Source organism: Anguilla rostrata, chromosome 7 (assembly GCF_018555375.3).
Source record: "Anguilla rostrata isolate EN2019 chromosome 7, ASM1855537v3, whole genome shotgun sequence".
Taxonomy (NCBI): domain Eukaryota; kingdom Metazoa; phylum Chordata; class Actinopteri; order Anguilliformes; family Anguillidae; genus Anguilla; species Anguilla rostrata.
Genome location: NC_057939.1, coordinates 42481504 through 42503926, shown reverse-complemented (window position 1 = coordinate 42503926; position 22423 = coordinate 42481504). Strand labels below are relative to the sequence as shown.

Sequence of the window (22423 nt, the reverse complement as noted above, 5' to 3'; positions counted from 1 at the left end):
TAGTAAGTTATAAACTATAGCTCTTCAAAACAATGTCATGCTTTGCCAATTTTGCAATTTACTGCAATTCCCATCAAGCATTTTGCCAATATCTCGCAGATGTCATACACGAAGAATTTGCAAAGAATTATGGGAATACAGAAATGGCTGTGCATTTTGTCTTGCTAGATGAAGTTCAAAAGGCACATCTATTCTACGTACTTGCACATTTATACAGCATATGATTGATTTTGAATCACAAAGACAATGACAAGTCGCCAACAGCATGAATACTAATGTGCATTTATTTTTCATTACACAGGGAGAACCTGTTTTCAAGCGTCCCAGATTGCTCGGATGTCATAAAGAGCTATTTGTTTCACTTGAAGATTCGCTAACTTATAAAGCAGAAAGAGCAGAACATTAAAGAAATGTGAATATGTCTTCTTCCTCCTTGTCCTACAGTGACATCTGATTTGTATCATGTTTGCAATAAGATGTGGTTTCTGTTGTGTTTTATTTACTTGCACAAGGAAAACATACAGATGGACACGATAGCAGCTATATACCTATTGTGCAGGTGAGAAAAAATGCCCAAAACGGCTTATAGTACTCTCACCCAGTACTGGTCAGTCAATTGAATTAATAAACAATAACAACAACAAAAGAAGGAACAAAAAAGCAGGCAAACATGAAAATGTTATAAGCAAGCACCGACAAGCTACAACACAATGGCAGAATCTAGTAGATCAGGGAATGCTGGTTTAGCTTAGCGGGGTGTGAGGGTAGTTTTGGGTCTTACCTGGACTGGCTTGGAGGCTGAAAACGAGTTCCTTGGCTGGCTGTAAGGTTTGGGGGTGAGCAAAGGCACTGCCTTGGTGGGGAGGGTGCGGTTGGGGGAGCGCTCGGGGGACCCGGCCCGGTTCTGGTTCTGGTTCTGGTTCTGGGCCCGGGCAGGGGACTGGGGCAGCCCCACCATGGCCTCCACCGTGGAGGTGAACTTGGGCGCGGGGAGCGACTGCTGCCTCAGGTACTTCATGGCGCTGGGCTCCCTGGTGGGGGAGGCGGAGGAGGCGCGGTGGGGCGGGGCCCCGGGGTCGACGGACACGCTCCGGTCCAGGAGCTTGGGCAGGTGGAGGCGCTCCAGCACGGCCTCGCTGATGGTGAAGCGCTGGGCGTAGCGCTGCAGGACGGCGGCCGCCTCCTCCGGCGTGCGCGCCTTCCGGTACGCCTCGTGCAGCTCCCTCTCGCGGCGCTCCCTGCGGAGGGAGGGAGGGGAGAGAGGGATAGAGAAGAGGAGAGACAAGAACAGGATGAGACATGAGAGCAGATTCAGACAAAAGAACAGGATCAGACAGGAGAGTAGCATGAAACACTGGCCCCTCAGATATTGAGAGTAGGTTCAGCAATTAGAAAAGTCACAGACAGGAGAGCAGGTCTGGCAAGTAGAAAAGTGTCAGACAGGAGAGTAGGTTCAGCAATTAGAAAAATGTCAGACAGGAGAGTAGGTTCAGCAATTAGAAAAGTCACACAGGAGAGTAGAGTTGGCAAGTAGAAAAGTCAGAGAGGACAGTAGTTTCAGCTAGTAGAAAAGTCAGCCAGGAGAGTAGGTTCAGCGAGGAGAAAAGTTACGGACAGGAGCAGGTTCAAACAGGAGAGTAGGTTCAGAAAGGAGAAAAGTCACAGATAGGAGAGTAAGTTCAGCAAGTATAAAAGTCAGCCAGGAGAGTAGGTTCAGCAAGGAGAAAAGCCACACACAGGGGAAGGAGGGACTAACACAGGAGATCAGCAGTAGACACATAAATTATAACCAGCAAGAGTTTGCTTTTCTCCTCAACCTGGGACACATACTTTTCCTCCACAATCTCCCTGTAGGTCTTGATGCTCTTCCTCCTCTGGGACGTGCTCTCATCGTTGCTCAACAGCCTCTCCATCGTCTTCCTCTCTTCTTCCTTCTTGATCAGGTCCTGCGAGATGCTCCGCCGCCTGTTCTTCCAACGCGCCAGGTCCTACAAAGAGCCAGAAGACGTTAATCAAGGCAAGCAGCTCCAAATCACCACCACCGTCTCCGCCATTTCTCCCTTCACCATCTCAGTATCGCTGCTTGAATCCCTGCCACTTTTCTCTTAACCATGACCACATCCTAACCATGTCCATGTCATCTGTCTTTTCTGTCATCTATCTAAACAGACTCATTGTCTGTTTTTCCCATTTCACCATCTGGCTTATTTTACCACCATAATGGCTTTTACTTAAAGATGTTCTCATTCAAGGAGACTTACCTACCATTACACAGGAAAATGTTCAGTATTAAATACAGAGTACATATGGTCCCTATTGGACTCATACGTACTCTTTTAGAGTTAAATTAACACTGATCATTTCACTGTGTAGAGGATACGATTACAGTTTAAAACACATACACCCCAGTGAAAAAAGTGGCAACATTCATTCAGAAATACTAGCCTCCACCTGAGTATCCTATAATAACACAGGTCTGATAATAAATGCAAATGTAAAATGAGGCATTTACATAGTAACTGCCCTTGTCTGAATTGAAATAATGCAGAAATGGGCGATGGCGCCCCCTTGTGGAACTCACATCCTGCCAGTGGTCCTCCTCCTCACGCAGTCGGTTGTACTGGTTGTGCATGAGCTCGTGGCGAGCCTGGCTGTGGGGGTGCTGGATACCCTCTTCCTCATATCTCACGTCAATCATGCTCACACTTCTAGATGCACAGGACGAAAAAAAAAAATAGGAAGCGGATGCCGTTACTACCGCAGGGAGAGGACGCGGTCGCCAAGAAAAACACCCAAGAGACACCGGGAAAGCCTCGATGCCAAACGGCTGTTGATTTTGAGCTCTTTTTTCATTCTCTCCGCTGGCAGTCAGTCCTGTTGGGAAGAATGTAAGCAAGAGCGAGACGGCGCAACTGTGAGACCCTGGTCATGCAGTCTGACTGGCCTCCTGCTTCGTTTTTTGTTTTCGGTAAGGGCTGCAGTGAGAAGTACAAGTCGGGGAAACAGACTTTTCAACACAGAGATGCAGATTTGAATCTTTAGCACATATGATTTACAAAAATAGAGATTTTCGTGGATCTTGGGTACTAAAGCTTCAGTAAAAATCCAGCCCTTTAAATGGATATTTGAATTATAAGCAGTGAAAGTAATCCTGGATAATTAGTACAGATGGGAAATTCATAAATAATAATGCGTGCAATAAGAAGGCTTGCTATTAATGAGTATTCACTCAATAATATGCAGTTCGAACGCTATGGGGGTGAAAGGGTTAACGCAATGCACAGATGCAGAAATATTTAACTAAATGCCCATAAAAAATCTATTATGGGTTCCCACAGCTGCTATTTTGTCTTCCCTTAATTAAAATAACAGGAACATTTTTACCATTCTGTACATTTGAATATCAGCTGTAATGTTTAAGACATCTCTCTTACCGTACACCCTCGTGCAAAGTAAAAAAAAAAAATTGACACAAGAATGTACTAATTGGCGGGTTGGGAGAAAGGAAGATAAGAGTATTCACTCTGTGAAACGGGCTGGGCACAAGCACATGCTGCTCAAGCAAACTGCACTGCCAGCAGTCTTCGCCCTTGTCCAACAGGGCGGTACAGGTGGAAGGAAGTTGTCGTCAGCATTAAAAAATATCTCTAGACCGTGCGCCAGCAATGACCAGTGGCTCCAGGGGAGAGGGGCGGACAAAAACTCCACGCAAACTTAAGTGAACCTTCGAGGCCTTTGGCACCCATGGCAGCAGACAAGAAAACAGTGGGAATTTTACCTTGCCCATTGTTTATCAAAAAAGGAGTCTCGGGCCTTCAAAACTCAAATTAAAAAATGCCACACTCCAATGATTAATCAAACAAGCAATTACAACTTATTTTATTTTTTATTTTCAAAGCAGACCAGGAAATACAATTGGCTGGTTTTAGATTTGAGAGGAGATTAACCAGGAAGTCAGCATCTCAGCTGGGGTCTGTTTAGGAAGCTAATTTTAGAATCACGTGAGGTCATCGCGCACACAGCCTACCGCCGCACCTGCACTTTGTTTTCAACTGCAGATCTAGTGATCGGGTCAGTATTTTTAACCGCTTCAGCGTCCAGTCATTTCCTTACTGAGAAAACAAGCCACAAAAGAACACACTTGGGACAATCTGGCCATTAGTGCTCAGACTGACCTTTGTTTGTGTGAAACAATGCGGACATTCATTTTAAATGTGAAAAGAAAAGTTCTGCATGGATGTCCAATACGTTGAGGGTACTGTGCCAACAGAGGATTACAGACAATAATGAGCTGTTATGATCAATAAGAAAAGGAAATGAGTGCTATTAGAGGTTATTCTGAAAGCCTCCTTACCACTACAGTTTCAGATAGTAGAGCATGCTGGTCACTGTAGTCAATACCAGTCTAGTCATGTTGTTACTGTTAACAAGCAGAGCAGTATTAGTCACTTAGAAAAAAGAAAAAAAAAACATACACACAACTTACCCAGGGTTCCCTCAAGAGCCAGTACACATTAAAATGTCAAGTATTCATTCAACACTAACAGTGTTAACTCAACTCTCAAAAGATAACATTTGGTCCCACGTTCCAGAGTGAAGTTGAATTAACACTGGACGTTTTCCTGTGTATATAAAGACCAACTGGGCTTTACGTTAGTGGATTATTCTGGAGGTCTAAAGGAGGGCCTTTGCAAGTGGCTCAAAGGCCTGACCAGATCGACATAATCACCAATTGCAAGCAACAAAATCCAGTAAAGACAAAAGTAGGTCCTGCCCCCCCACCAGTGGACAACTGAGCATGGTGTTTCAATAACTAGAGCATGATCCCATTCACTTTGGTCTACATGACAAATAGCTTTAAAATACTGGAAGTGAGAAGCTGATTCTTTGGGAATATTGTCATGGCACTCAAAGCAATGTCAAATAATACACTTAGCCTCGATCAATGAGAAAATAAAATGGAGGGAACGCCATTTTAGGCCAAATATTGACTTGTGATGGGTTTTTCCAAATAACACTTTCCCACTTTCCCGAACACTTATTAACATACGATTTCAATTAGCTAACAACAGAAAATTTTAAATGAATTATAAACTACTACAAAGTAACAGCATTTAAAAAAAGCTTTTTAAAAACAATAACATGGCTTCATAATAAATAATAAATTAAGATCAAACAGCTGCCACCAGTAACTATGTTGAAAAAAAAACAGCTATTCTTAAAGAAATAGATATCGCCACGGTCACAGGCATAACTCTTGACACTGATCAATAAACCTCACACACTGTGAGATACATGTTTTATATTGTGTCCGTCATAATGTCATCAGGCAATCATGCTGATTGGCTGTCACATCTCAGATAAGGTCAGTAAAGAGGTCCCTACCCCCCCCCCCCCCCCCCCCCCCACCTTGCATTCGAGAGACTCAAACACGTCAGCTCTGTTGGTTAAGTGCACGCATGCGCTCTCGTATCTGCGCAACAGTATGGAGCTGGAATCGCAGAAAAGAGGGAAACCATGAGCATGCACATGCAGGCGACCCGTCACCGAGGCGACAGGAAAGAGCGAAGGAGTTAACGCACGCGGTGAGAGGGACTTACTCGTGGTCATCTGAAACACTAGATCTGTGGCTGAATCTACAAAAACAAAACATAGGAAAGAAAAAAAAAAACACTTAAGAACAAACAATGGGGTTCAACGCGCATCCAATGAAGGACAAATGCACAGAGCAAAAGACATTCATGCAGTTTAAAAATCCCAATAATGCAATAAGTAATATTTGAAAAGCAACACTATTTCCCAGAAGGCATGCACACTGGCATATCATCTTCAGAAGACTTCAATAGTTCAGAGCCTGACTAGAAACACAGAGCAGGTGTAATTTCAGGTGCTAACCAGTAGGCGGCACTCTTAGGATGTGTACTGAAGTACTCTCACAAAGTCCTTTCTAATGTAAACAGTCTGCATACATATTACTTTCACATACAAATTATCCTATTCTTAAGTTAAACAAATAAATCCAGTTCTTTCTTGTTAGCTTGTCCAAACTTCAAAGACAGACCCCTTTTTAGAAACCACAACACAGGCACTGGTGGCCAAGTTTAACACCGCAACTTTAGCAACGAGGACGGCTTCAAAGAAACGTTGAGATCACCATGGGCGTGCGTCAAACTGTGGTTTGTAGTTTTATTGAAAGGGACCACAAGAAAGCAAGAGAATGCTGGGCTTGGATAATGAAACACAAAGATCTGTGGCACCAATATGACAGGAGACAGCAATGAACATGCTTTACGGTCAAAGCCTACTGAACCAAAAAAGTGCTTCTGTGTTCCAATGCACATAATGCTGTAGGCAAGATGGGACTTTCAGCTTTTTTTCAAGCAACGAATACCATCAATACATTTCACCTGATCAGGGAAAAGCTATTATTTCAGAATTATTTTATAAATCTGTTAGACCGCAGCAACCAAGTAATTTACAAAACTATTATATAATAAGCCATTATACAAAATGATGATAATAAATAATCATAATAATTGCTGTGGATTTTAGAGGTGGATCTGCAATAAGGATCTGACAGAAACCAAAGGCACATTGTGATACTGCATTGTTTTAGTACCCGGATAAAGGAGAGTCCTGTTTCGACAGGTCACTGGTCATGCAAGTTATGCAGTTACTTCAGATGAACGGTATCGAAGAAATGCCTCCTTGTGTGGTCTTCATGTCACCCACGCATGCTCCAAATGTAAAATAAATCAAGCAATAAAAAAAATCAAAAACAAAAGCAAAACAAAACAAAACAATTTCGCGAATGCTGTCGTTTAGGTTCCATGCACAGGATGTCTGCCGCAGCAAATTCAATCACGGTCTCTTCCCACAAGCAGGAAACAGACGGGAGGTCCAGAATCCCCCTGTCCAGAATTTCCTCTCCAGCCCATGCAGAACACGGCCCCCTGGAGCTCACAGTCTCCAGCCTTCCTTTTCCACTCACTTCCTGTTGCATGCCACCATCTGAAGGGGGACCTCTTATAAAGTAACACATGCAGCACAGCCATATCCATGCACCTTCATCAAAATAAATCTTATTAAAATAAGTAAAAATAATGAAAAAGATCCAGTGAAAGGGAAAAATAAAGAAACAAATTCCATTCCATCCAGAGGCAGAAGACAAGGGATTTAGCGTCATCATCAAGACAACTAACAGACATGCAGACTATCCCATTATTTTTAGTCTTTTAAGTCTTTAAGTCTTTTTAAGGGCTGCTGTTCAATATCCTGTTTCGCTGTGGTACAACTGCAAATGGGGCTCTTCTTAAAGTGAAAATCAGCTGCTCTGTTGCCTTTGAGGTGCTATACAGGACAGCCTCATATCTGCTTGTCTAAAAGTAGCAGACCCAGCAATGCCAAAGATGGGCTTTCACAAGCTAAACTGGGCTTTCACTAGTTAAGCTGGGCTTTCACTAGTTAAGCTGGGCTTTCATTAGCTAAGCTGGGCTTTCGCTTCTTAATGGACAGATAGGGCCTGGTTTTTGTCAGTAAGGGATCCTAATATACTGTGCTTTAAAAGAGCTACGCAATAGCTCAGCTTCCTTTAGAAGACCAAGTGAACACCCAGTCGGATCAGATACAAAATATAATCCACGGACATGGCACTGATAAAACTGAATATTACAGGTGATGGGGAGTCTCACATTGGGGCTTGATCATCATCTAACCAGGACGGTCTACGCGGCCGGGATCTGACCCCCTCGCCTTCGACCTTCCCTGGCCTGCCCAGCTGGACGGCGGGCGCAGGCAGGAAGTGGGTGGGGCTCAGGCTGGCGTGCTGGGGCGAGTTGAGAGTGTGGCGAGTCATCTTCACGTCATCTCTCCGCGATTCCGCCGCGCGGGAAGCCGGATCCCTGCCGTGGCCCGCCTCCTCCCTGTCCATCACCAGGGGGGGCTTCCTGGGTCTGTCCGTCCAGTTCCCCGGGGCGGTAGCAACGGGGCTCGTCATGGCGATGGAGGTTGCCGCGTTGCCGGTCGTCGACAGCCCCCGGTACAGTTCCAGCGAGCTCGAGAAGCCCAAGCTACTGCTGAGAGAATTATCCAGTTACATCAGGCAGAGGGAGGCAGGCGGTGGGCGGGGACAGTTGGGGCGGAGTTAAAACATGCCAGGAACAAAAGCAAATAAATCAAACTCGCGCTTTGAAAGTGACTTGAAAGATGCAAGGAGAGTGGAGATGCACAAGAACCAAGCAGATATATAAAAATCTTACAAATACAAAGTATAACTCCTGGTGGATTAGAAAAGCAAAAACAAAATACAAAATAAACAATAAAAAAATTGATAGTGGAAAACAAAAGCATGTGGCTAAACAGTATAGTTTGGTTTATTATTACAATTCATCAAACAGATAAAGTCACTAATGCGAAGGCAGTCCAGCAGCTCGAAAATCTTTAAATTCCTGATCTCACCCCCCTCCCCCCGCAACCCACCAGTACATATGTAAAATCAATGTAAAATAGAAGTACACCGAGCTGTGGGCACCAAGAACATTTACAGCGCATAACTTCCCATAAAAAGCCATTTGCTTAGTGCTTTCCCTGGCCGATGCTATCTCCCACTCAGCTGTCTGGGTAAAAGGGAAAACAAAGCTGATTGTGGGTGTGGTCTCCTTCTTAAGAGATTTGGACAGGGCCAAGAAAAAAAAATGTAAATGTCGGCAGCCAAAACACAAGGCCCACAGGAATCCTCCAGTTTTGCAGGCTCGCATGCTGTTTTTCACCAGGTCAACGAGTATTTGTTGTCATTCTATTAGAGTCCGTTACAAGCAGTGACCTCCCGCACCGAAGCGGGACAAAAGACGAAGTTCTACGACCGTAAATTCCGGACATTACTGTGAATCATTTTTCGAACGGTTCATCTACAAACAGCAAAATACCGTAAGTAGAACCACCTGTCCTAGCCAGCGTTCTCTTAGCTTAACAAAACCTGCACTGAGTAGGAGTTGAGATGAATCGCGGTAATCCGTCATGCGCTGGAACTGAGCGTGCAAACGCACGCAGAGCTCTGGCCTCGGTACGGAGGCCTCGTTCCATCGCAGCGCCCTCGCGGCTCCGGGGCCGTCACAAATCTCCCGTCTTCTGCTTTCGCGGCTGTTTTGGTTGGGCTTCCTCTTAACCTTGACGCTGTTGGAGAACCCCACCCGCCGAGCACTTCAGTCTTGAAGGACGGTCCTCTGGAATGCCCTGGCCTTGTGCGCTAGCGCGTCTTTTGTTCTCCTCCGTTTCCTCTTCCATCCTGACGGTTTCTCACCCGCTCCTGTCTCCACCCTCGCCATGGTCATTATTCAGCTGGGGCTTCACGCGCACCCAATGCAATACAAACCCTTAGGCCCTCAAATGGTTGCGGGTGATCACACTGGCTGCTGGCAGCTAATGCAATTGCATTCTTCTAACTGAGCACTCTGGAAACTTACTGAGTCTTGTTGCACTGTGATTCTCGTGCTGCCGCTACGTTTTATATTACAAAAGTATTTCAGGGTGACATGTTTAATTAGGAATAAAATCCTATTATGCACTGTCAAAATAAAAAAATAGCTTGTTATGCATTGCAAATGACACTAAAGCTGACATGATTCCATCTGTAGTACAATGAAGTTCAATACCATATTGTGTCTCAAACTAGTCCAGAATAGCAGCTGATCTGGCTGTGCAGTCTTTCCCAGTTCCGAGCCACTGGTCTCCAACAGCCAGGGCAGTGGGATGCAATTCAGAAAAGTTGTAAGTACTAAAGTACAGCACATGATATTTTTGGTTGCAAACTGAGCTAATGAAGCACATTCCATCACTGTGTATGACAGTCTTTATGTTCCAACTACCAGAGTCACGACCTTGGGACAGTATGGTGCATTACAGTAAGACCTGGCAACCCACTCAGCCAGCTTGGAGCCGCAGCCAGTCACAGGGAAGGCACAACGGTAGCAGCAAATCAGTGTGCAGAGTTTCAAGCTCTCCGGCTCAGTACCACTCCTTTGTCCACCTTTCCCTTCAGGTTGGGCTTTTATCAGCATTTTGGAGTTAGCAAGTTTGGTGATAGTGGGAAGACAGCTGTGCAGTCAGCTACCAGGAAAGTTGGGGTAGGTTGGGTGTGGCATCCAGTCAGATCACCTATCTCTGCCATCTCTATCCCTTCCCAAGAGAAGCATTGAGTACTGAGTGCCCCCAAACCAGAATCACCACAGACCACTGAGTAGGCACAAAGACCAATGAGCAGAGCTAAAGCAGGGTGATGGAAAGAGAACAAAGCTCAGGGAAATGAAGGAATCAGTACAGGATCATCTCTGAATTCAGACTCCCCAAATTTCTTTTACCACCCGGTCTCACTTTTCTATGAAAATGGCGATGTGATAACCGACTGCGAGCCTCGACGCATTGCCACGGAAACACACTCCGGTCCCGCAGCCCGCTTTCCCACAGGGCTGCAGACGGCGAGCCCTGGGCTCCCGGCTCGCCTTCAAGGGAGGGATAAATCAACAAAGGCATCCGGCGAGAGGGACGGGCCGCTGAAAGGCCCTATTATGCCTCGGGAACGGAAAACGGCGCCTTTTTCTGGTCGGGCCGGACGCCGGGGCGACGTCCCCTCGAACCCGCCGGCTGGCATCGCGGTCGCGCGGCCACTCAGCGGTGGGCCAGATGTTTGGCTGCTAGGCGATGCAAACACAAGTGCCGTCACAGGCACGCATGCACGCACTGGGGTGAGCCAAAAGTTCCCCTTTTGTAGGGGAACCATAGAAGTAGAAGCCATTGTAGCAAAAGATGGTTTTTAACCCTTGTGGTCTCTTCATATTATGTATGCATCCCCGTGTCCACAGGGTTACAACTGACCCACCCTTGCCAAAACTCCTGTGATAAAGCCTCTCTGATGAATTTTAAACCCTAAATCAATACTTTCCAAGTAGAAACAACCTGTCACTCATCAATAAATCAGTGAATAGCTGTCTTTCTACTTCACAGCTCAGAGAGACTGTATTTCATCAGTCTACACCAATCATTTTCGCTACAAAGGATACATCATTTTTTTGCTGCAATTTATGTGTGGCGCTTAACATAAATCATGACTTTCATAGCTGCAGGGTTAAAAAAGACAATTTGTGTACCCTGATGATGCATCACTCATAAAAATTATTAAAAAGTTAAATGTTCAACATTTTCTAATGGAAAAATGATCAAATTCCAAGCTGAAAATTTTAATTTGGAGGGTGCTCATTACTGTTAAACTCATTGTTGATTAACAGCACAGTTAACAGCACACTGGCTTTAACAGTAAGCACGGCACAATTCAAGTGCAAATAATCGTAGTCTTGCAGCTTTCAAGAGTTATAAGCCAGCTTTAGTCAATAATTCAACACATGCACAAAATGGTGCAAAGGCCTTCCTGTTTTGGGATCATTAATGTCAAAATATTCAAAAATAAAACAAACATTCAGTTGATTTAATGCCAGTGGCCTGCTTCAGAGCTTTTGTTCCTGGAAGGCTGACCTCCCCTCACGCAGTCTGACGGAGTCAGGAGACTGGACAGCTGCTGGGATACACTCTCAGACAGGAGAGATTCAGACAGGAGGGCTTCTGATGCTCTGTTGCTGCTCTGCATTGGGGGGGCACAGGGGATGTTTCCAATCAGGGGCACTCAGAGGACACAGCAATGACTCAGAGCACTGCAGTGGAAACACACACACTCTCACAAAGCATGGCTGCTGCAGTCAAACAGACTTAAACCTGCCGCGCATGGGCACACACACGCACACACACATACATACACAGAGGAGGGCTGTGAGCCGGACCTCCTCCGGGACACCATAATATAATATAATATAATATAATATAATATAATATAATATAATATAATATAATATAATATAATATAATATAATATAATATAATATAATGATTAAATTACATTATACACTTTCAATATTATATAATATAGGGGGAATACACACACAAACAGATTCTCAATTCTAATAAAATTAGATTTTTGTTTGTGGAAAACAAATACTTGCTCTTGGTTATCAAGATTAGGGTAGGGTCAAACTCAATGCAATCTCAGACTTAATTCAGGTTAGATTTAAAATCCAAGCCTGACAAGAACTCGCCCTCACCCTCTATCCCTTATGGTATTCTCTGTACTTATTTATAACTGCAAATAGTGTATACTGAATACGCTTCTGCTAGCCACACTCTTCCAGATCCCCATTCACTTAAGGTATTTCTGTTTGACCTTTCATTCCTGCACAAACACCATGCCGTCACTACTTAGCGTTATGAAGATGTCCTCACTTCCTGCCGGTGTGTCATCCCATAAATGAGCCACGCTTCGGTCCGAGAGGAACTAAAGAACACATCGCTTGCTTGTAAAATAGCAAACTCCTGAGAGAAACCTGTATACGAATAAGGAGTTTTTGTTGCTCATGTCGATAAGTTGATAGCCCACACATAGACTTTGCCCACTCATGAGCCTGCACTGGGAACAAAGATGGATCCTTAAAAAAGAAGAAACAACAGCTGTGCGCTAAAATTGTTAATTGCAGCACCCCGAGCGTATATACGCCTTTTCCAAGTATCATTATTTCTGCCAAATCTTTTTTTAATCTATTCCATGTGAACTCTCTAGGGAGAAATAAAAGGCCCTCTTTTTAAACAAAACATGAACAATGAGGGGAGTGGGGGGTGGTAGAGGAAATAAGATGATTACACTAAAGCCGCCAAAACAAGGGAAGGGCAGAACTAAGAGTGTGACATTTCCGCGTCGGATGGGGTGATGGAGGCTCACACTTATGGGGTCTGAGGGCTTTCTGAATGAATTGGATGCGGTGGGCTCTCCTGCTAAAAATATTCAGCAACATCCCCTGCCCTTCCTCACTGTCCTCCTCATCCTTCCAAATCAACCAAGGCTTCCCCTGGGTTTTCTGGGTAATAATATGGTACTCCTCTGAAGACATGTCACTCACACTAAGACCATGGGTGCAGGGCCAGCCTATTGGATGAGAGCACTGTGGAAAGCAAGGAGCCAGAAAATATTGAAACTGCTAAAAAAATAATCCGTAAAAGTCTTATTAGCGATTAACATTTTTGCTCACAAAGTCAAAACAAAATTGTACAGTCCCTCGACAAAGGTTCTGTGTTTTAGTCTCGTATCACAACAGTATTAGGAATTCAGCTATGCTGGATTTGGCATTAATTCAGAGCAATGTCTCACAGTGGTACACTGAACTTCAAACATAAGGACTCTTGAACAGACTCGAGGTGAAGGAGCCAAATCCCAAAAGCTTGCTCTCTGTTTGGAAATACCAAGTAACCACAGCGAGTCCAAGAAAAACAAGCCCCCCAAAATCTTGTTAGTTTGGAAGGTTTATAAGATGTCACCTGACAACTATTGAGCAGTGCAATTGGTTGAGTGTCCACCCGAACTGTGTAACTTCACCAATCAGGAGAGCCAATTCAGTTATCTGGGAGAGGAGAAAGCTCAGGCAAAAGCCAAAATATTTCTGGTAAGGCACATCAAAATTCATTTATATATCTGCTTTTTTTCAGCCAAGGAACCTCTTCCATCAAACACTTGGATGTCTGACAAGATGGGATACCTGCAGTATTGTTTCTCTGTGGAAGACCTTGTATGACATTGAGAAGTTCGTAATTCAGAGATTCGGTTTTAGAGTGAGACATGGTAAATGCGTGGGTGGGGCAGCACCTGGGTTCAGAGGTCGTCCTGGTCCGCCCCCGCTCCTCCGAGTCGGAGTGCATCGTGGGAGTCTGGGCGAAAGCCAATAAGGTGTCACCGCGTGGCAGGGGGCTGTTTTGTGCTTTCCTTCGGGCCAGATCGTGCCATTCCTCACCGTCCTCTTCATCGGCCGGCCCCGCGGTCCGCGGGAGCCGGTTGTCTTTTCGGACGGCGGTACGGGGGGACTCATTCACACTGCAGCGCACCACACGACGGGACACGACACGAAACGACACGGATCACACGGAAGACCACAGCCACGACACCCAGGAGACGGCACGCACCACGGCAACGGGAATGGCGAGCACGACGACGAGGACAACGACAGGGGCCATGCACAGCAACATATGCCACAGGTGGAAATGGAAGAGGGAAAAAAAAAAAAACCAAAACACAATGCATTAAAAACGGCACACAAACATGAAGGATCATAAGGAGGAACAGCATGGAAGGGTGGGGCAGAAGCAGTGACAGTGATTGACAGTCGAGCAACGGCCCAGTTACAGCAATCCCTTGGACCCAGCTTGGACCCAACTCAAGCCCATGCAAATATTTAGCGGCTCCCACACAGAAAATATTCCTTTTGTTTTCAGGCAATCCCACGCCGTTAAACAATCCCATATACAGCCAACACCCAATAAAACGAGTGTTAAATGTGTGAACTGTAAACGCATGTCACAACCCAAGTAAAACACAATTACTGCGCACAAATTCACTGCTACGCCTACATGCACACACGCACACGCACACACACACGCTGATAGGAATATTATAACTGTGACTCAATCAGTCAAAACACAGGCATGACAATTCCAAATTCATTCAGATTCATTAATGAATTCCAAATTCAGCAGTCCGAATTTTAGCAACTAATTCAGGCTTGACGAGATCCACCTAATCGAAGCTTCAGCCGGTGTCTGGGGACAGAGAGCTCCTCACAGAGCTCCTCCAGGCTCCACCTCCAGATCCACGTCCCCGTATTAGCTCCCCCTTCTGCTGCAACCCACTCAAATATCCCACTGAGACACTGTGTGGGTCCCCATCCGCGGAGGCACTTACGGGTTCCAGTTTTGGGGCTGTTTGGGTGAGAAAATGCGTCTCTTCACAATGAACTGAGAGGAAATGGCTTTGGTCTCTTCTGCTTCGTTTTTGATTTGGCTCTTGAGCACATTTCATACAAAGGTTTAATACCCCTGATGAACTCCAACGCTTGTTAATGCTAATATTAGCATTTGTTATAGTAAAATAAAAACAAAGATCTCTCCCTCTCTTGCAGCCAAACAACCACAGGAATTAAGAGGAATAGTAAAACCAAGAGTAAAAGTTGACAACAACTTCTAAAACAGTTGAGTTCCCCTTCCTGCTGTATACAGAATCTATGTAATTATTACAATGAGAAGAAAGCCATTTTTGAAGTAAAACACCTGAAGCATTTTTGATATTTACAGACCTGTGGTAACAGTTGATCTGTCTAAACAAGAAAATCTCAGATACAGCATAGATGCTTTTTCTCTCAGTCACCCTCTCCCTTCACTAGCTCCGTGACCCCCAACCATACACAAAGACTTCAAACTATCAGGCTACAAAGAAACTATGTACACTTGTAACACATTCACAAATGACATTCACAATATAAAAAATACAAGCAAACCCACATACATATACTCACATAAACATACTTTTATGTATGTTTACCCAGCAGCAAACACACAATCACACTTCAAAGTGGTAATGTCCTCACACACATAAAGACACTCACATAAACAATTCAAAACCACAATCATGCCAGCACACTTCTAAATAATGCATGAACGAATAAACTCAGAATAATAAAAACTCTAATGTTCTCTAAAAACACACACTTGTGCATAAACACTAACTTACATCAAACACAAATACACCCACATTCTTCAAAGAAATTCCAAGAAATTTAATGACGCTCGTATTCCACAAGAATTGTATTTTAGTCCAACAAGACCAAAATGTTTACGATAAACAAGAGGATGAGCTAGCTTTGCTCTCCTGAGAAATGTCTTCAGCTCAGCTAAATATAACATTTTTAAAAAACGCTTTCTGCAAATATATGGAATAAAAACACAACCAGCTCACAGAGAAGGGAGATTTTCAATTTTCAACAAATTCAGTTCATTAGAGTAAAAAATACCAGCAATGCATCCCTTTAGCCTTGTCTACACAGGGGATGTTCCTAATCATTAGAGCCTATTTCTCATCACCATGGAAATAATAAGACATAAAAAGTGCTATTTCCCCAGTGATTTTAATGTCTAAGCATACCCAGGTGAAGCAAAAGCTTTTTTCTTCAGTACATATAAATAGCTATGATTAAACAGCTAAAATGTTTTGTTTCTCTTCAGGTTTAGCTAAAACCTGGGGAAGCATGAGGATTCTGCAAGTGGCCAAACTCCTTAACTTCACTACTGTGCCAGTGCCAGGTTTCCACGCCCTATATATTTAACACTGCGAGCAACAATTTGTCAAACGGGTAGTGGGTCTCCTCTTGTAGGTTTTTGACAATTTGAAGAGGATCTACACTCCACAGGGTGAATTAAAGTGCCTTTGAATCATTGTGCTCAGTTTGCTGTTTATGGCTGTTAGCGTCTCCCTCTCTTTTTCCCTCCTCTCTCCTCTTACCTCCCCAGGTGGTGGGTCTGTTGGTTGGCTGTGGCTCTGTCAGCCCCACTTCTCTCTAAGATTCTGGGGTGAGGTTCCGAGATACTGTTCTTTTGGCTCCTCTTTTACTGTTTCCTTGTTTCTAATAGTCTCGGGGTGGCTGTGGTGTCACATGTTAAACATGGTTGTCACCAGGCAGTTTACCACTATCAAGACTACGCATTTTTTTTCCTTTCAATTACAAGTTCCTTCCCCCGTGACACGGCTCCAGCGATGATTATTCCATAAACTACTGATGTGCCTGGAATATATATTAGCTACAAATTATGGGCTGTTGCAATGCTGAACACTCACAGGAACTCTCTGTCAATTACAGAAGGATGAATCATTTAAAACGTTCAGAGTCCAAAAGCTTGTTCACATTGATGCAGTATCTCTGGTCTGACTGTGCAGTGAATAAATATTGACTATGTACACATGCACACCAATGCTTCGTTATTAAACCAAGTAATCAAGTATTCAGTTGTTGACATAAGTCATGTAAACATTTGATAATCATAATGAGTATAATGCATAACCACTATAATACATATGGTATATTACTCACTGAAATGGGCTATTTATCCATGTACACACTGTATTCATAATATAACTAAAAATCCAGAAACATACTTGCATATGCATGTTCTATTTTGCAAGGAATCTTGGGTTATAATCACCTCATTATCTGGCCTTGCATTTTTGGAGCAATGGAAAACACATTTCTCTCTCAGCAATAAAATTATGTGCTTTCTGCTTAAAAAAACTCCAGAAAACTTTGAAAAGAAAGACTTATGAGCTATTCTGCAAGTAAAGAAACAACACTAGATAACACAAAAACAGGCATCTCTCCCAATGTAATATGATGGTTATGTATACAGCGATATCACTGGGCAGCATACTGAATGTTTCATGCAGACAGAAAGAGTAGACAGATGGACTAAAAGTTGCATCATGGTGACCAAATTTTTTTCCTCCTTGATGCAATGTATTGGCCATGTTGACCAACTCTGGGACAAATCTCCTTTTATTAGCGTGGAAAAAAGAAGACCTGAATCTGCAATGTGAAAAGTCCGGTTTCTATATTGTAAGCGTTTGAAGTTCACACACTCAAGGAATGCTTCCAAGCCCCAGGCCTACCGGAGATGTGCATTAGGAGGTCTAATAATGTTAAGCCTCACGTCGTGCCAGACTTCCCAAAGTTTTAAGGCGAAAGAGCGTAATAAAATGCGCTCCGAGAGGATTTCAGTTTTCTGCCATCTTTCTCTATTTTTGTCTCCAGTCTGGGCACGTAGCAGGAGCTTCTGGGCGCCTACGGACAGTTAAAAACACACATCTGTTCTCTATCAGTTCCCCCTCTGCATCGACGCTGCCCGAAATGCCTTGGCGGCCTTCATATTTTTTAATTTTACAAATCGGCTATAAAGAGATTCCCAGGCATCCGGTTTAATTTGGACAAGGAAGAATGGGAGAAAATTGGCCTTTTCTCTGGGTTTTTTTATGGGCTGCATCCAAATAACAACTGCTCAGTTTAGAGACAGGGTGGTCAGAAAATATTTCTCGAAATCTGAGATCCAAAGCTTCAGAGACCACCTTTCTTCGCATCACATGGAGGGGGCTTTCCCAATATCTTATTATGAAACACAGAGGGATTAGCACCTGCTTCTGAAGATGTGTCCTGGCTTTGTCCTTAGAAATCTTTTTTCTTTTTTTGAAATCTTAGCAGCCAATGGAGACCTCACTAGAAACAACAGAAGCCTCCATAAAAAGTACAGAGCTTAACGGGAAAGCATGCTTGCACCAATTCCTATACAAGTCAAGTACACAAACTTTTACATGCACATCATGTATGCATCCACTATCATCCGAATGCCTTTTGTAGTGACCAATCCAAACAGAGCTTATTTTCTTCACACAAAAAAACAAGAAAGTGTGAGAAATAGGAAACTGACTTGACTTGGTTACTGCATAATTTTGCCACACTCTCCCTGACATTGTTAAAACGACATGGGAGCCATTTTGAACCATCTTTCACTGTCTCCTTAGAGTGCTCTTATGCTTAACTCCGGTTGTAACTTCCAGCAACTTTCTTCTGCTTAACTGGTGAAGCTAAAAGAGGTCAGGCTGGATTAGTACTTGGATGAGACCTCTCAGTGGAATAAAATTGCAACAGGCAGAAAACCAATAACGCACGCGTCTTGCAAAAGACAGAAGCTTCCCTAGCATTCTGGAAGTGTGCCCAAGAATCTCCCACTATAATTGGTTTAAGGACCTGAACTGGAGCAAGATATGTTCTGAAACAAAATGGCTACATGCAACATCCAGGAGGGTGTTACAGATTGGTGGGGGTTGAGCTGAATTATTTTCTCTGACACTGTGAGGAGCTTGGAGTTCCATACAAGTAGCTAATTAAAAGCAATGCATTAATAAATTACAAGACTGTGACCGTACTGTCATAGAACAATGAGAATCTTTGCAAAACACTGGTTTAAATATAAGGATATTTGCAGTATACTGTACATACTACTAAATACAGATTCACATTTGCCTATATTTGACCCCACATCATTATATTTGTGTTATTATATGCATTATAGACATTGTTATTGTCATTTATTAAGAGTTATATAAATATTAGCCATGAAACCAATGAAAAATGCCAATGAAACAAAAATGAATGAAGCATGATAAATCAACAATAGGCGGAGTCAGCCTGTCAAACCAGCATTGTAGAACTGTGTATCTGTGTGTGTGTGTGTGCGTGTGTGTGTATGTAACTGTGTGTGAGGGAGGGTGCTACCTGAAGGGTCTGTCTCCTCCTATGGGGGAGGTGGCCGTGCTCCAGCTTTTCCGGCACTCCTCCTGATGCTCCACCCTCTTCTTGCGCAAGGGGGCAGGCACATAGGCGCTCTGGTTGCTCTTATTGGGCAGGTACTGGTTGAAGGGCATCACGGTGCGCGGCTCGCTGCAGGAGGTGCGGCGGGCGAGCATGTCGTCCTTCCGCATGTCCGGAAGCTTCCTGTGGGGGGCGTCGGACTCAGAGTCGCTGCCGCGGCCTGGCGAACCGGGAGGAGACCATTAGTGAAGTCACCAACAGAACAGCAGAGACCACCGAGTGAGGAGGTGTATAATAACAGAAACTCCCTCCAGTTCGATAAAGGTATTATAGCCTCTTTGTTGCTTGTGGACTGTAGTTGCATCTGGAGATCTGCTTTACTATTGGACATTGGGGTCATTCTTTGGTGCTATTGCTATGAGCAGCACTGAAACAACTCTAACTGTACATGAATAATGCAGTAGGAACATTATTTGTGATCCATGACTTTTGCTAGATCTTGTCCTTAGTTTAACTAATGTAGCAAAAGTTCAAAATGGATGTTTATCATGTATAGTTACAATGGGGTTAGTCATTACTTTTGGTGTTTCATTTTTAAAATTGTTATTAACATTTCCCTGAAGTTAATTCAAGGATCTGATTAAATATTAATTCAAAAGGAGAAATATTGTACATTTTTCAATGACCAATAATGAGGGATATTTAATGCCATTTTCTGAATCCAAGAGAGATGAAACGCAAACATCATTTAAAGCTAACCGTAAATTAACAATGAAAACAAGTCAGATACTACATAACTGTGTTTAAAATTCTCACTGCAGCATGAAACCGGCCTCTTTTAGCCGGGCCAACGGTAAAAGCTCTGGTACTGTTCAGCTATGCAGGGCACCGAGCCAGGGCTTGAATCTTTACCCACTTAAAACAAATAAATGCTCCCTTGGTGACCAGCAGCACATGGCTTCCATTTTTGCAGATCCACACCGGGTTCTACGGCATATACATTCGGACAGCTTGCGTTCAATTACACCTGGCTCTACATGAGTGCATGGCTGAAGGTCTTCTCCCCTCCACGTAAATTCCTCCCCAAGATGCGCTCCACATGTTTGGAAGTCGATTCGACAAAACCACAAAACCCTCTTTCAAAAGCACGTATAAAAAAAAAAAATCTTCAGTACATATTCCATAGCTAAAAGCTCGTAAAGACCGGTTTAAATCCCTGGTGATGAGAAAGGGGATTGTTCACCTTAGCACATCTTACGCAACACTACTGCAACAGTTCAAGATGTCAGACTTGAGCCAGATAGACATGCGGTGCTATTTAGTGCACACTGAATGTCGGTCTTTGCCATTTAACCCTCCAATAAAATTAGCCTCAACTTGTGGTTCTGGATCCACCCCACCAGAAGGGACAAATTGCCACAAATGAGGGGGCATCTGCTGGACAGATTCTTGGTTAAATCACGTACATGCACAGCTCCACATGAAACCATGTTTATGGTGCCTCCGCTCAGTTACTAAAACAGCTGTTTCTTGCAAAAAGCATCAGCCTCAGAATGAGAGGAAGAGAATTCGGTGTCTCTCAAAGGATAAGGGAGCTTAAAACCCCATCCGCCCAGTTAAGCGGCCTTTTCTCAAACTGAGGTATCGAATTACACAGCGCAAGCTCTGCCAGCATGTAATAGACTCAATTTTCTCCCGTCCAGTAATCATGATTACCTGAGCTGAAATACATATCTAAAAAGCACCAGTGACGACCAGAAAAGGGGCCTGTGCACAGAGTATCCATGTAGAGCACTTTATTTAGGGGTAAACAGGGGTAATTGTGGCCTCCATTCAAGCACTAATAACATTGACTTGGCCCCTCTGGCTCCTTTGCTGGGGTCGCAGACAATGCGAGTACACTCAAACTGTATGGCGTCCGTCCAAACCGGGGACGGGGGTCTCTTCCCCTGTCTGGGGTCCCTGGAACCCACCCAAAGTCACTCAGAAGCTCTTTTTTTAAACTGGCTTACAAAACCTGTGCACCGACATACTGGCTGACCCGCCCACTAACATTCCAAATGACAGGACTGGACCAGAGCTAGTTTCACCATCAGCTGTTGAAAATAACTTTTCTTAGTTCCCTCCAAATCCTTTGCTCGCCTGACCACATTTTAAAGAAATCTGCTCATTTGCCTCATAAAAGTTTAGGAGTTCATTTTGTAATAGACTCTTTTCATAGAATGCATAGAACGCACCGTTATTCATGGTTATTGATGTTTCTTGGATCTGACACATAATCTGTTTGCGCAGCTAAATAACTGCTGAATGAATTAAGGCCAAGCATATTTCTCAAAGATACAACAGCAGTGTCCCATCCAGGATCTGAACGTATGCCCTACTGGATTTGAGCTCAGGACCCTAACTGCAATCCCGCAACAGCGGCCTGAACTCTTCTTCGTCGGGAGGAGGAGGGGAACCACATTAATTGTAGGAAACGTTCTGTTCTGTCGACCGCTGTGGGAAATTCCAGCACAAACCAGAGAAAGGGAAACACGTGCTTCCTGGTGTTAAGGTGCTCGGGAGCGCACAAACACAGAGCGCCTCAGAACTACAAAGGTCTCCAATCGCCGACCAATCGGTTTGTTCGTTCGCGTCTCCTGCGCCCGGGTCGTCTCCTCGGCTCGCGAGATTCCCGGCAGCCAACAGGATGTTTCTGTCATTCTGTTTTCACAAGGCCGTCTTTTTTTTTGGTCACAAACTCACAACAAACGTGGCGTCTCCAACTCATCAAGGCCGCTTTTCTTGAAAGCTGGCTGCTCCCCCTGCACTTCCGATAAGATGAAAACACGCGCAGGCCAAACAGGATGCTTGGTTCTCCAGCCGTTTCTTAGGAGTTCGCCAGACTCCGTTGAGACAAATGTTTTGTGCTGATGATGGAACATTTACAAGTTTTCCGTTTGATTAAGCTGAGCAGTCACATTTTGAAGGAGCAATCAATTGTTTACAGTGTTAAATTATGGCCAGGGTGACATTACAAAACTCCTCTCGTACAGCCATTTTATAACATTTTGCCTTTTCGGCTGATTAAAGAGTGAAGGGTAATTATTCAGGGTTGTTATATCTGAGCTAAGGCCTTCATCAACTCATGTCACAATAACAATCACTCATCGTAC

At 44.0% G+C, this 22423-nt stretch overlaps 1 protein-coding gene across 12 annotated transcripts in view; it reads right to left on the bottom strand.

Moving 5' to 3' along the window:
- LOC135259731 (LIM and calponin homology domains-containing protein 1-like) overlaps nucleotides 1–22423 on the bottom strand; it is a 112256-nt gene that overhangs the window by 12316 nt on the left and 77517 nt on the right. For 5 of the 12 annotated variants that reach the window (XM_064344407.1, XM_064344411.1, XM_064344409.1 and 2 more), the window contains 7 exons: nucleotides 19233–19488; nucleotides 13733–13957; nucleotides 7692–8075; nucleotides 5601–5636; nucleotides 2582–2708; nucleotides 1831–1988; nucleotides 782–1238 (listed from right to left, as the gene is read on the bottom strand). In XM_064344407.1, coding sequence (XP_064200477.1) covers nucleotides 782–1238; nucleotides 1831–1988; nucleotides 2582–2708; nucleotides 5601–5636; nucleotides 7692–8075; nucleotides 13733–13957; nucleotides 19233–19488 — 1643 coding nt within the window. The remainder of the gene's footprint in view (nucleotides 1–781; nucleotides 1239–1830; nucleotides 1989–2581; nucleotides 2709–5600; nucleotides 5637–7691; nucleotides 8076–13732; nucleotides 13958–19232; nucleotides 19489–22423) is intronic. The other 7 variants (XM_064344408.1, XM_064344412.1, XM_064344415.1 and 4 more) reach the window with 7 other exon arrangements.